This window comes from Cinclus cinclus, chromosome 21 (assembly GCF_963662255.1).
Source record: "Cinclus cinclus chromosome 21, bCinCin1.1, whole genome shotgun sequence".
Classification (NCBI taxonomy): Eukaryota; Metazoa; Chordata; class Aves; order Passeriformes; family Cinclidae; genus Cinclus; species Cinclus cinclus.
Window position 1 is genome coordinate 2,701,656 of NC_085066.1, and position 14,554 is coordinate 2,716,209.

A 14,554-nucleotide genomic window follows, 5' to 3' on the forward strand; every position below is an offset into this window, starting at 1 on the left:
ATTAATCTTTGGTTAATTTTAGGGTGGTGCTGGCCCCACAGGCCCACCTGGTGAACCTGGAGATCCAGGACCTATGGTAAGACCAATAAATGCAAACATTGCTGCAATAGAATTGCAAATATGCTGTACTACTTTGTGTCAGAACATAGTTTTTGTCATGTTGTTTCAGCTGAAATTATTAAGTAACTTCATTGAAGAGTTGTGGTGTCCAAAGCATGTTGTCCTGGGTCAGTGAGTTTGAGTTGTTTTGAATGTGAATAGCAATGATTATATTAGAAATAAATAATTCTCACTTTTCCAGCATGGGTCTGAGGATGGTTAGGCACTGGTAAAACCCGACCTGATAGTGTAACTTACACAAAGGATGATGAGAATACTTTTTCTTTGAGGCAACAACATGATTCAAAAGTAAAAGCGAGAGCCAGAAATTTGAAGCAGCAGCAACTGTGATTTTTAATGTTTTGATTTTTTTTTTTACTAAAGAATTCATCCTGTATTTTCATATAATATAATGCAGGTTTTCTAGGGTGAGGATGGTTAGAAAGAGCACCACAAAACTGAGCAAATGTACTTAAGAATAAACTATTCCTTTTCCTACCTCTGTTTTTTTAAAACCAGACTTGGAAATGGAGTAAATAGATCTTGAAGTCATGGCTAAACTGACTTCTCAACAAATATATTTATTTCTTAGGGGCCAGTTGGTTCTCGTGGACCAGAGGGACCTCCAGGCAAACCTGGTGAAGATGTAAGTTTATTATTCTTTGTATCTTGTTTTATTTTTTAATAAAATAAACATTGGCATCTGTGAGACAGTGACTAACCAGCAGATGTGCCTGTTCTAACTACTATTGTCTGCTTTCCTTTGTAATTGTACTCCTCATTAAATCCAGCATCACAACTGTGAATCTTGGCAGCCATTTCCCTTTCCTTATGTGTCATCATCATACCTAAAGTCTAAACACCATCTCTAATTCTTGCCTCAGTAAGTTCTTAACTGAGATAATCTTTCTTGAAATCAAACATAATAATAAATCACAGGGCATCACTTGGAGGCATCTCCTCTCTTTTGGGATTGCATGTTGGGTTAGAAGAGCTGTAATGGCAGCATCCGCGTGTGTCTGGACAAGATTTTAGTATTTCATTTCTTTAAAAAAATGAGAATTGATTACGTTCCTAACTGATTTTTTCTTTATTCATGTATATATACATATATATGTAAAAAGTATGTTTCATGCATCTTATATGAGCATATATGTATTGCACAACAGTAGCCTAAGACCTTACTGGTAGTTGTCTAGTATTTGTTTGCAAATCACACTAAATCCATCTGAACTGTAATTTATAACTTGGAAATTAGTTAGAAAACTGCAGATGCCATTTTAGTATAGAAATTAATCGTGTAACAGCCATCTTCCCATTAGACTGCACAAGGATTTTTAAGAATCCTTGGCAACAATTAACTCTCAGTGCAGGCAAGTCAAATCTTGACACTGCTCTAAGAACTTCCCCCATTTCCATTGTTTGGGTGTCTTTAATTGCATTTGTGAAGCACTTTTCCTTCTCTCTGACTTGAAACTGCTTTTCTGAAGCCTTTTATATTCCTGCATCCTGGTGTCCTGGGTGTATTTGAACTGATTGGTGCATGTAAAGGAATATTTGGCTGTGGCTCTGGAGGGCTTTGATTCATCTTCAAAATATACTTGTTTGGTTTCACCGTGTTTTTCATTGCAATACAAAGAAAACAGTCACTGTCCTAGAATGAAATGATACACATATTAAAACATTTAAACAGAAGTAGAGTCACAAGCTCCAATGCAGGGAGTTTTGAATTGCTGTTGCAGTGGGAAATAGCAGCAATCTGATGCTCTGTGTGAGGAGGACAGGAGGTTGCCTCATGAATTCCCAGGAAAACCAGGTATCAGCACCATCTCCTGACTGGGATGCATTGTGGGCTCAGCCTTCAGTTTCCCCAGTTCTTGGTTAAAAGCCCTTCATGAGTTAATGTGTCTAATGCACATTTGCTAGGACATATGCAGTTGATTAATGTCACTGATATTGTTACAGCAAAGAGAGGATGCATGGTACTGATATGAATGTCCTCGTTTTTTTGAATGGAAGAATGATACCAAAGTCCATTTTCAAAACTCCTGTTTTAATGTGTTCCTTTTTTTTTTTTTTTTCTCTTTCCTTAGGGTGAACCTGGTAGACCAGGACAATCTGGTGAGCCTGGATTTCCAGGATCTCCAGTAAGAGCATGGTTATTTGAATTTTAGTAAAATAATTGCATGTCATCATATGGTACTGGTTCCTTATTGCTTCATCCTGATGTGACTCATCAGTATTGCTTTTAATTATGAGTGCAAAGTTCTGCCATGCAGTATCTGAGGTCTTTAACTCACTCCTAGGCTCCAGATGAGTGTTTGCTTTGTTGCTGAGAGAATAACTGTTGTTATCTGAGATTTCTGTTTGAAATTCATATCACCAATATTCTGACACAAAGCACTTACCTCTCTTCTGTTGGCCTTTACAGAGAAACTTGGTGGGAAGCTAAGTGCAAGAGAGCTTTGGTTTAATTGCTAAATGTGTTTTGGTAGCATTTATTATTCATGTTTCTGGACTGACATATTCTGAAAGAACAGGCACAGTTTGCAGCTCAGAGTTTCTTTTTCATTTTAAGTGATCTGAATTTTGATCTCAGCTTAATTAATGTTTGTCCATATTAACTCTCAAAACTTGACCTGCCACTCATCTAATTTCATTACTTCTGTTGAAATTTGAAGTTTGATCACATGGCAATCTAAACGATCAATCATTGATCGTTGATCAATCATTTCATGTCAATGAAAACGTGTATAAAGCTGAGAATAACTACATGGCTGTATCATCTGTGAGCTGCCCAAATGCTGTTCCTCATGTGATGAAGGTGAAGGAGTATCAGCAATATTAGTATTGCTGCTGCCCTTATCCCTGTCACTACCATTATTGCCTGTGTTTATCTGCAGAATCAGGATGGTATTTGTTTTTTATTTTCCTTCTTAGGGCCCTCGAGGCTTTCCTGGTGCTCCTGGTCTCCCAGGCCTCAAGGGTCACCGGGTAAGAGGAAAGGTTTTCCCTCTGATACAGATGATGTTTCCTGGCAGTTTCAGAATGAAGATTTTTCTTTGTATTGGTGCAGAATTTGCCTACACTACAGATGAGGCAGCTGTAGCAGAATTACTGGCATTTGAGAGAAAGAGGTCCTTGTGGAAAATCAGTGCTATTCCCCTTTAAGCTGACCTCTGTATTACATGCTCCAGTGCTTTCTTCACTCTATTTTCAAATGTTCTGGGAATCTGGAAGGAGCTTGCATGAGCCCTGCCAAGCTTCAGGAGGTGCAAACCTGACAGTTCTCTCACTTTGTTGGCAAGTCTTGAATTAGGGTGGGGAACTTGAGAGGTGGATATGTTTGCAACATGGAGTGATTACAAATCACCAAGTTTTCTGGCCAGAATTTTACTTCAGGGAGGAATAAATTGGTTTCCTATGGCTCAGAGCCTCCTCCTTGTTGTTTTAGGATTTTTTTTAAACTTTCTTGTTTTAAAAAGGAAACCAAATCCAAGGATATGTACCTTGTACGAATGGTTTCCATTTAGGAAATGTTTAAAAACTTTATTCCATCTGTTTTTTTCTTCTTTATTTTTTTTTTTCTTTTCTTAGTCTTGCCACCTCAGATCTATTCTTAATATTTTAATATCAAGTTACTTTAAAAATAATAGTAGGAGTGCTCTCTCTGTGTACATACATATAAATACAATTTCTTTGTTTTTCATAACTTACAGGGATTGAAAGGACTTGATGGTCCAAAAGGTGAAATTGGAGCAGCTGGAGCAAAGGTATTTTTATGGCCCAACCAACTAATTGATTAAGCATGTTTTGTGTAAAAACAAAATCCTAAAAGGTAGGAGATCTTTTGAACACAGCTTTGTACCCTCTCTGACCTTTATATGGGGAGAGAGTTCAATAATGCCAGTCCCAGCTTCAGCTGTGTGCTTGATGCCTGTAAGGGATCACTGGGTGAGCATTTGTGACATGTATGTAATTCTGAAGGCAATGCAAAGGGCCCATGCACATTTTACAATCCTCCACTTGAACAGTTCGTGGTTCTTGTTGGCTCTATGTGACCAAGTTGAACATTTTTTAATATAATCAAATAAAGCAATGCATAACTAAAACCTGATTCTCCTCCTTCAAATTATGATAGATGACATAAGAGAAACAGGCATTGGAGAGGAGAGGGTATATATTTTAATAATATTTTAATCAAATTGACTGTTTTATTTATTCTCTTAGAATTTTTGATCCCCATTGGCACTGCTACAACTTCAGATCAAAGTAATGGTAACACAGGATAGCCAGCCCAGACTGAGCAGAAAGGAGTCAGTCCTTCCATGATAGGTTAAAAGATGTTTTAAGAGAGCATAGAACACTTTTTAAAGGCTTTTCCACTTTCATCATTGCTGGTGCTGAAACATTTTTGGCCTGGCATAGGTGATAATTGAATGTGGGAGAGAACTATTCCTTTAGATTAAAAACATAGTAAATGAAGTGAATCTTCCAAAATCTAAATTTAAATGTGAGATTAGTAGTTAAGGAGAGTCTGTATAAGAAAAGATTTCTTTCCCAAGATTGCCTACCACCTTCTGTGGAGGCAACAGCAGCAACAGTCTTGGCAGAGAACACGAACACTGAGAACACGTAAATATGGAATTTGCATGGGCGTGGGGAGCAGTGTCCTTGCCATTTGTGATGCACACAGGTATCTGTGCAAACTGCCCCTGAGGTCCAACAGAAGCACAGAGGACAGGTGTGAGATGTGACTCAATTTTCCTTTCACCCACTTCTCTAATTCTGTTATTTCATTTCTTTTTCTAGGGAGAGTCTGGACCGACCGGAGCCATGGGTCCCACAGGTCCTCTAGTGAGTGTCACGTGCCTTGGGTGTTGCAGGAGTGGCTGTAAATACTACTGCTAGTGGGAATCTCAGGACTTTGATTCCTGTGTTTGAGCTCATGGAGCTGAACTTTCCATTCATGAAGGCTTCATTTTCCATTACGCTGGCAGTGGATTTGGTCCACTCTAAGCTCTTCCCTTCCAGTCACAGACATAGGTAATAATGATAAATCAGAAGGCTCAGCAGAGACTTGGCTGTAGGCGTGGTGATGGTTTCCCAACTCATCCAAGTGTAGGGTGATAGTCTTTTCTTTTTTACATGCTGATGCCTCATATGGAGTGATTTCAACATGAGAAAAACTGGCTTGGGTTGCTCTGGAGTAATTTAGATCAGGAATGAACTAGTTAAGAAAACCATGGGTAGAGGATTTTGGAGGTTACGGTGAGGATGAGTAAGCATGACCTGCAAGTGAAATGGAGAAACATTATTTTAGAGTAATTTACATCCACAAGTGGTTTTGGACAGCTGAATATGCGGGAGTAGTGCTGCATGACAAATATTGACTCTCAGCAGTGCTTCTGGAAGTAAAACCTCTTTCTGATATCAGGTAGTGGCATCTCTCTATGAAGCACTATGTTGTGGGTAGAATGTAATATCCCTGAAGTGGAATCTAATTTGTGAATGAGATTTAGTAAGAGAAGTTGCATTATTGTCCCTGGTGAGTATATACAGAATTTATTCTAATGTGTTTAGAACTGGAAATACTGTTGGAATGGAACAACAGAAATTACAGTTTATTAAATTTCCACTGGGCAAGCCTGTGAGGTTGTAAGGATTTATTTGAGCTGCTACTTCTTTTCTGCTATAGAATAAATTACTCCTGCAGGAATGCAAAAAACCAACCCTTTTTATTATTCTAACATGATGCCCTCCTAAATAATGCACTTTTTTGCTTTCTTCAAGGGCCCTAGGGGAATGCCAGGAGAAAGAGGACGGATTGGACCACAGGGTGCCCCTGTAAGTAGAATCTTCCTTCTCTCTTGTAATTCTTTTGCTAAATTAAATTTAAATCCCTGAGCCTGTAAGTGTTTGTTCATGTCACTTGCTAGTCACTTGTGTTGTGGGTTCTTCTACAACTTAAGAAAGTTAAGGGTGAACAGTTTTGTGAGGTGATATCTTTACTATAAATTTTAAAAGTTAAATACAGTTTTAAAATGAGAGTGGTGGCCATATGGTAACTTCTCATAGCAGAGCTGCCCATGAGTCCAAATAGCCTCACAGCATGATTTTATGGGACATAAAAATGTCTTCTGTGTTTCTGTGGGATTTCTTGGGAGAGGGTCTTTTCAGCAAAAATTACTGAGCAGGAAATTATATGTTTCAATTTTCTCTGGAAAAGGTTTAAATGAAAATTGAGATGAAGACATTCAATTCAGATTTCAATTTAGATCAAATCCAAAAATTTAATTCCAGATAATAAGACTATCTTCTTAAAAATATTTTGATTTTCAGAAAAAAGAGGGATTATCCTTGACATGAGATCATATTTGAGTTAGAACTTTCATCCTGCTGCTTTTACATCCAGTGTCAAGTACTGTTTTTCTGGCATTTCTCCTCATGCCTTCTATATGATCCACTTGTTTCATATGCCCCATACAGTGACACTCAAAATATTGTCCTTTCTGAAAACAGAGAAATCCATTAACTCAAATGGAAGCTTAATTTCTTCCAGAAGTTTTCCATGACAGTGTTTAGAGGAATGTGCAATCCAACGTTTCTTCAATCACTTTAGTAGATGTAGTTTTATCACAAATGCTGAGAATAAATAATTACAAAATTAGGTAGAGTTCTTATAACTCCTCTGTGTTTTCTATTTTTGTGTCTAGGGTGGACGTGGCCAGCATGGCATGCCTGGGAAGCCAGGCCCAATGGTAAGTGATTGGTTCTCAATCAGCCACTTTTTCACTCAGTGTTTTCACTACAAAAAAAATAAATTAAAAAAAAAAAAAGTTGGCAGTTGTTGGTATCAGTTAAGTGCATCTGGAATTAATTATCTGAGAATGATTCCTAGTTCTGCTCATTTTAGTTTTAGTGCTGTCCTCTGCAAAATTGTCCTCTGTAGTTTACTTCATTTAAAGGTTTTAATTTGCAGAGGAGCTGGCCATAGCATCTCCTGGGGAGGTGATGCTCTGCTGCTCTTGTGGAGCCCGTATGGTAAGGGAGGAAAGTGTCTCAAGTGCATGCCCTGCAATCTAAAGCAGTTCATAATTGCATTTATCTTCCCTCACGTGCACAGCTGCCAGATGAGTCCTGTCAGCAAGGAGAGAGGCACTCAGTGACAGCACAACTTGCTCCCTGCAATTGCCCCATTGCCAAGTGTATAAAAGGGCCTGTTCAGCTTAGAAAAAAACCAAAAACCAAACACAAAACCCAACAACCAAAAGCTCAAAAGCACTGCATCAAAAAACCCCCTCAAAACCCTAAACCGCATCTGCCTGCAATAAGAATTTCAGTCTGTGCATACTCCTTATTTACTTGTGACAAAGTTCTGAGAAAAAATTAATTTACCTGTGCCATCTTATTCAACAGACTGTTTTATTAAATACTTCACTGAGAAAAATTAACCGTAAGAGAAGCTCAAAAAATGAGTGTAAATGCCTAAAATCTACAAAACTCAATTATTTAGTGTATCATGAAAGAAATGTAAGTTGTTAGAAGAAACTTTCAAACAAAGAAATTTTTTTTCAATATTTAAAACAAATTGCAAAGTTGAAAGAAGCTGGGTGGCAAGCTGTGAGCTTTTACATGAAGTTTGTAATTTTTCTTTGGTGTAAAGTGCAAGCTCAGCTTCACTGGACATGACAAGTGGTTGGCTAATACTTTTGGAAAATCCCATGAAGTGTCACAAGGGAGATACTCATCCTTTAATGCATGTGTTTCTCACTGGAGAAAACGTTAATGAAATGTGTTGTTATTTGGGTCAGTGCAGTGGTACAGCATAATCCTGGAATTCTTCCTGCAACAAGAGAGAGATTTGGCAGACATTATTTGTGGTCCAATAAACTGGGACATAGGTTTTCAAAAATATACTTGGTGAGCTGTTACATCAGCTCTGTAGAAATTCAGTGGAAGGTCACGGCAGAAATGTTGTCTGTAATTAATGCTCAGTGGGACAGATTGTTCTGATTAAGTTTGTCAGGAGAGCTTTATTATATAGAACGTTTTTTCTCAGCGTGAGTCATATTTTACAAAAAGACAGAAAATCAGGAGAAGATAAAGAGAATTATCTGGGAAGAGTGTTGCAGTGAGTATTAATAACCACTGTGTGCCGCCACGCCAAGACTTTGGAATAGAGTGGAAAGATCTTCTGAATGTCTTGTACAGCACAGGAGACATCATGGAAATGGAAACATCTTTGTCTCCCTAGCCCTGAAATTTTCATACAAGATCTATGTTTTACAACTTGCAAATGAATTTGGCTGTGAGTTCAGGATTCTTAATTCCCATAATTGTTCACCGTGAATTGTGTACTTTGTGATTCAGGCATTAATAGCTGGATCAAGAGCTGTAGCTTTGCTGAAGTCAGCAAACACTTTATTAAAGAACTGCACCACGATTCTGTAAAATGTATATCTATTGTTTAAAAACCTGGTATTTATAGTTATTTTGGTTTTGTTATAAACAAATGTTTTACAACTAAAAAATACATGTAATTCTAGACCCATGTTTACCCAGTGATGAGATACTGTGTGATCTAAACCTCTGAATTAACAGCTTTGTGTGTCTGTCTTTTATAGGGCCCACTTGGCATAACTGGATCTCCAGGTTTTCCTGGAATTCCTGGTGTAAAGGTAAAAAAATAAAATGAAAGTGTCTTTTTAAAATGTGGAACAACACACAATTAAAAATGTGTACTAGACTGTACATAACTCAGACTGACATGTGTACAGATCCCCAGGAGCTGCTGTGAAATCAGTCTTAGTCAAGACCTTCAGGAAGGATAAAACCCAAAGCCAAATGAAGCAATTGCAATTCACCACTGCTAGGATACTTTGCTTTCCCTTTTGCTCATGTCAAGGGGTGATTATGAAATGATTGCCGTGCTAATCTGCAGCAATCTTGTCCTGAATATTCAAAGAATAGCAAGATACATTGCTAGAAGTGAGGTTGTGAGGGCAAGACAGTATGGAGGCAGGACCTTCTAGTGCTGAAACTTCTCATTTTGGCCAAGAATGCTTTTTGAGATGATCTAGACTGGTAAGGGAAATGCCTGAACCTCAGCAGAGATGTGTGGTTCATCACAACAGAGCAAGTCACAGTTACTGCCTTTTGTGGCTTGGAGTGATTGGGCTGTGAAATGAAAAACTTTCCTTTGCTGCAGCCCTGTCTCACTTCCCTCCTTTGCTTTTCAAGAAAGTGCTGCTTTTTTTTTTTTTCTCTTGGCCTTGAGCCAATGTCTTTGAAGACAGAAAACACAACTCATAGAGTTTCCTTATACTTCTTATACATGCTCTGCATCCACCTGCTCCTCTTTGTCCCTTTACACTCCTAAAACATGATAAGAAAATGTTCTACAAGACTGGTCAGGAAGCCAAGATCAGCAGATGTTTTTTGTTGTTGTGAAGCTGGCAACATTCATGACGCTGTTTGGAAACAAGTCTTAATAACAGTATCCACTTAATCATAGGGTCACAGAATAGCAGGTTGGAAAGGGACCTCCAGGATCATCTGCTCCAACCTTTCTTGGAAAAAGTACAGTCGAGACAAGAGGAGTGTGCAGTTAAATGATAGCCCTTTTAGTGCATGTCATAAAAAGTTTTAGTATGGCTCAGCATGATTTTACCCAAATAAATGTTTAAAAATACTGTCACATGATGAATCACCTAGAGCTTTTGAAAAGGAGAACCTACCTTCAAGTTTGATCATCAGATGATGTAAAATTGGAATAGTTGCTTTGAACTCGTAAAAGCTTGGCAGATTATACAATGAAGATGTGGACTTGTTTTATGAAGATGTGATGTTAACAGCCATCAGTTCCAAAAGACATATTTCCTATAGAAAGTTAAAATTCCAAGAAGATGCTGGGAGGAATTTTTTAACATCCAGTCTAATGTTACAGGAATTTGATATTTAATATGATTCTGTAACAGTGAGTTCATTTGTGGTGCAAAAAAAAAAAAAAACAACAAAAAAACCCCTCAAATCAATCAATCCCTGATGTGTTACCATATCTAAGGCCTAAGTCTTGTTGTTAATGAAGGTAAAAAAAGAACTTGTAAAATTACAGACATATAGAGGGATTTTAGAAAGACAGGTCTGTTCTTGATCTTATTTGGACTCCTGGATAGTGCAGCTTTTCTGCAGAGTTTCCTTGTCTTGTATACACTGGGGGAAATCCTGTCTGTACTTGTAATGTTTGCCTTCACCTAGAAGTAACAGAAGCAAAATTAGGTAATCAAAATTGTATTTTGAGGAAAGTAAACTCTTTCAAACATGAATTGTTTTTCTGTTATAGGCTCAGTATTCCTCCTGAGTTACCTTATAGCGCTGCTTTTTGGAGCAAAATAATTTGAAATTGTTTTCTCTTGTGGAATCCTAGGGTGAAGCAGGTCCAACAGGTCCTCGTGGTCCTGAAGGTCCTCAAGGACAAAGAGGTGAAACAGGTCCTCAGGGCCCAGCTGGGTCACAAGGTCTTCCTGTGAGTGCATTGAATTGGGTTCCTCAGTGCTCAGCTTGTGCATATTCTCCTGTTTATGGGGATTCTTAGTGCCCTGCCTGACAACAGAGTCTTACTCAAATTACCATTTTTCCCAAGGAAAAGAGGTCTCATTCCTTTGTTTTGTGCTAATTGTATTGATAGTAACTATTTCTTTTATTGAAACTTGGAAAACTGAAAGTTACACAGTCTCAATCTTCAAAGTACCTTAAAACTTAAGCTTAACCATAAGATCTTCAACCTTAAAAATCACATTAACTTGCATGCTTTATTGCTCTTTTTAGCATTTGCATATGTTTCTGCATTTATTTAATAGCCTTTATTTTCTGGTCTTGTAAAGTGGATGAAATAACTATCTTCTGCTGTAGTGATTGTTAAAATGATTTTCAATGATTGGTACCTTATCTTTAGGGTGCTGAAGGGACAGATGGCTCCCCTGGTGCAAAGGGCCCTACTGTAAGTAACCATATTCCCTGCTGAAGAAACTGTGCACGTTGATTTCTTTTATTTCCTTATTTTGATTGTGTTACCTGACTGTGCTTCCTGTTTGTATCTGTAGGGATCTCCAGGCACTGGAGGCCCCCCTGGACTGTCAGGGCCCCCAGGTTCCCCAGGACCCCAGGGCAGCACCGGTCCCCCCGGCATTCGAGGCCAGCCAGTAAGGGGCTCTTTGTGTCTCTGGGAGCTGCAGGGTCTGGCACGTGTGGCCCTCCATGGAACTGAAGCAGGGCTTAGCAGTGGGCTTCCAGTGGCATGCCAAGCAGAGAGCTAAATTTCACATCCTCCTGATCTGCTGTGTATCCAAAATACCACGACTTCTTTGAAAAAGAAGTGTGTCTTTATAAACCTGGGAAAAAAAAAAAGAAAAAGATTTGGTTAAGTGTTTTCTCCATAACATAATAATAAACAAGCATAATAAGGGTAAAGGCAAACCATTATGACCATCATATTATACTGCCTAGAGCTAGTGACTAAACTGGGAAATACTTGTTTCATGGCATAATGCAAGATGCTGAAGTGGTTTACTGGGACTTTGAACTTTACTGGTGCTGTTCATGTGCTTGTTTTCAGGGAGACCCTGGTGTCCCAGGTTTCAAGGGGGAAGCAGGACCCAAAGGTGAACCTGTAAGTCTCCATATGCTTTTTAAGATGAAGAGGAAACACAGAGGCTTATAACCATGGAACTTTTGGGAGAAAACCAACTCTGCAGAGTTTGAGTTGGTTTATCAACCAATCTTCACCAGTTAAATAATCATGTAATAACTGACAAAAATACAGAGGTGAAGTAATAGTTTCTTTACCGCTGTCTTCTCCGAAAATTTCTGTTAGAGTCTCACTGAATTTTGACTCCTTTGCAGCCTGAGCAAATACAAATTATTGTGGGTGATTATGAGAAGCAGGGTACAGCCCAACTGCAGAATTACAATTTATTAGCTTATAAACATTGTAAAAGAGAAAAGCAGATGCTGAAAAGCTGTTGTTTTTAACTGATCCAAGGCCAAACTGTTTTTTTTTCTCCTTTATTTGGAAAAATGTTTATAGTGTCCAGAAGACAGTCAGTTTCAGTATGCCTGAGAAACTGTGAGCTTAACAATGTTTTTTTAAAATAAAATTTTATTCTCACTAGGGCCCACAAGGTCCCCAGGGTCCCATTGGCCCGATAGGTGAAGAAGGAAAAAGAGGTCCTCGTGGTGATCCAGGGTCAGTAGGTCCACCAGGTCCTGTTGGAGAGAGGGTAAGAAATCTGGAGGAATAAATGTCTTAAGAGATGCACTGCTAAGCTGAAAAACCTTCTGACCTACCCATGGATGTTCTTAAAGCTTGATTGTGAATGTAGTCAAACCCTGTTTTCCTAGCAGTACTTACTGCTGTGTGTTATTTTTCACACTGGATACTTTTACGTGGCAGTTCAGTGCCCAGGATGGTATGGTAGGAGAAAGGATGGAGATAGGACAGGCTCATCTTGCAGATTTTTTCCTACACCTGTACAGCTGCTCATCTTTGCTTTCACTGAGGCAGCTCACACAGAAGGAGCTGTCCAGCATGCATGAATGACACACTGGTATTTTTACCACTCTAACTCATAAACCCCCCACCTCCAAGTTAAAGTACCTAAATAAGAAAATTGTAAGGAAATGAACTGAATCTTCAATCCGTACATCTGGTCCTTTATTTGTAATAAGCTATGTAAAAATTAAGATCATTGTCTCATATCTACTGCTTTTCCTAGGGTGCTCCTGGTAACCGTGGTTTTCCAGGTTCTGATGGCTTGCCTGGACCAAAGGTAAATGAAATTAAAGTGTCCATCTTTTACTGTGTAGTTTTTAAAATCTTCATACATCCAGACATACAAAAAGAAAGTGTTTCATTAAAAATGTCTGCTTCTGGGCAAATAGGCAGATCCAATTTACAAATGCAAAAAGGGGGGCCTAAATGTTTTGAGAAAAAATTTTTTTGGGAAAAGTCACTTCCAGTTCCCATGCTGTTCAGCTTTGCTTGCTTGTCCCTGGCTTAATGGTCCCTCATTTTGAAGTGTGCACAGATAAGGAACTCACCTATTCTCCTATATTGCTTTATGTATTACTGTGTAGGAGGGGCCTCTGTGAGAAATTGCCTATTCTTTGTGTGTGGTCTGATTTTCTAGACTTGTCCCTTAAAAAAGATGGGTTTATCTGGCTTTCCTAATTGCTGTAACATTTCCAGGGAAGTGACTCACATAGACATTTGTCTAGTACTTCTGTAAATTCCTAACTTCTTGGTAAAAATACAGGACTTCTAAAATGCTTATATAAACTTGCTTTAAGGAAGAGACAGCTTTTAAGTAATAATTTTGGGGAGAAAAGATAATAATTAGGAAACTAATAATAGTAAAAATATTAATGATTTGTAACTTTGTTTCCAAAAATAGGTCCTTAATAAAAGATACAGTTTTTATTTAACCTTCTCCTGCTGTCACTGTTCTAGCTGTTAACGAGTGGCTCACTGGTGTCTTTCTAGGGAGCCCAAGGAGAGCGTGGTCCTGCAGGATCTTCTGGACCTAAAGGAGGTCAGGGAGATCCTGGACGTCCTGGTGAACCTGGCCTTCCAGGTGCAAGGGTAAGGGACTGAGAGCAGTACCCTGTAATCCTTTCATTTTAACCCTTTCATTCTAATCTTTTCATTTGTCGAGAGGCAGGGGTGAATGATTGGGAATTCAGAAGCTCTTATGCAACGACAGACTGGTTTCAGGGGGGCTAAAGGCCATAAGACCTATCTTTATTTCCTGCTGATGTTGGGAAGCACAGGTTTTGTCCTAGAAAAAGGAGAAATAGCCCTGATTGAGAACAGCTGATACAAAGGAAGGAGGTGTGTTTGTAAAGCACAGTTTTCACAGGTAACATGGGTTGAAGGCCAACCTTCATTAAATTGGTGATTGATAATGTAAAAGATTGAGTGGTACATATCCCCTAGGGATTTTTCCAGGAAAATTATTGGCAGACAATTCAAAATATCAGAAAAGATGGTAAAGGGAGCAGTAAAATATGACATCATGGTAAAAATAAAGATGAGCTTGTGAGAAGCTCAAGAGTTGTAAATCAGGAAAGGAGAGAATGGGAAGAAGGAAGATCAAAAACAGTGAAGGATGAAGTTGTAAAGTGAAGATAAGGATGAAGTTTGTGCTATGATATTAACTGAGCATTTATTTGATATTTATTTATATTTCTTTATTATTGGAGAATTATAGACCTAACCCTAACATCAATACTATTCCTGCTTTTAGGGTTTAACTGGAAATCCAGGTGTTCAAGGCCCTGAAGGAAAACTTGGCCCCTTGGTAAGTGAAAAAAATAAGTCTTTTCAGTTAATATCACAGTAATTCGAAGGTCCCGCCTCACTGAAATTGCTTTTATTAACATGACTTTATTTATT

At 38.5% G+C, this 14,554-nt stretch overlaps 1 protein-coding gene across 1 annotated transcript in view; it reads left to right on the top strand.

Annotated features, from left to right (window-relative positions):
- COL5A2 (collagen type V alpha 2 chain) overlaps positions 1-14,554 on the top strand; it is a 46,640-nt gene that overhangs the window by 12,688 nt on the left and 19,398 nt on the right. Inside the window, exons 10-26 of the mRNA XM_062506633.1 lie at positions 23-76; positions 692-745; positions 2,193-2,246; positions 3,040-3,093; positions 3,819-3,872; positions 4,912-4,956; positions 5,893-5,946; positions 6,816-6,860; positions 8,727-8,780; positions 10,529-10,627; positions 11,057-11,101; positions 11,205-11,303; positions 11,717-11,770; positions 12,273-12,380; positions 12,876-12,929; positions 13,643-13,741; positions 14,406-14,459. Coding sequence (XP_062362617.1) covers positions 23-76; positions 692-745; positions 2,193-2,246; positions 3,040-3,093; positions 3,819-3,872; positions 4,912-4,956; positions 5,893-5,946; positions 6,816-6,860; positions 8,727-8,780; positions 10,529-10,627; positions 11,057-11,101; positions 11,205-11,303; positions 11,717-11,770; positions 12,273-12,380; positions 12,876-12,929; positions 13,643-13,741; positions 14,406-14,459 — 1,080 coding nt within the window. The remainder of the gene's footprint in view (positions 1-22; positions 77-691; positions 746-2,192; positions 2,247-3,039; positions 3,094-3,818; positions 3,873-4,911; positions 4,957-5,892; positions 5,947-6,815; positions 6,861-8,726; positions 8,781-10,528; positions 10,628-11,056; positions 11,102-11,204; positions 11,304-11,716; positions 11,771-12,272; positions 12,381-12,875; positions 12,930-13,642; positions 13,742-14,405; positions 14,460-14,554) is intronic.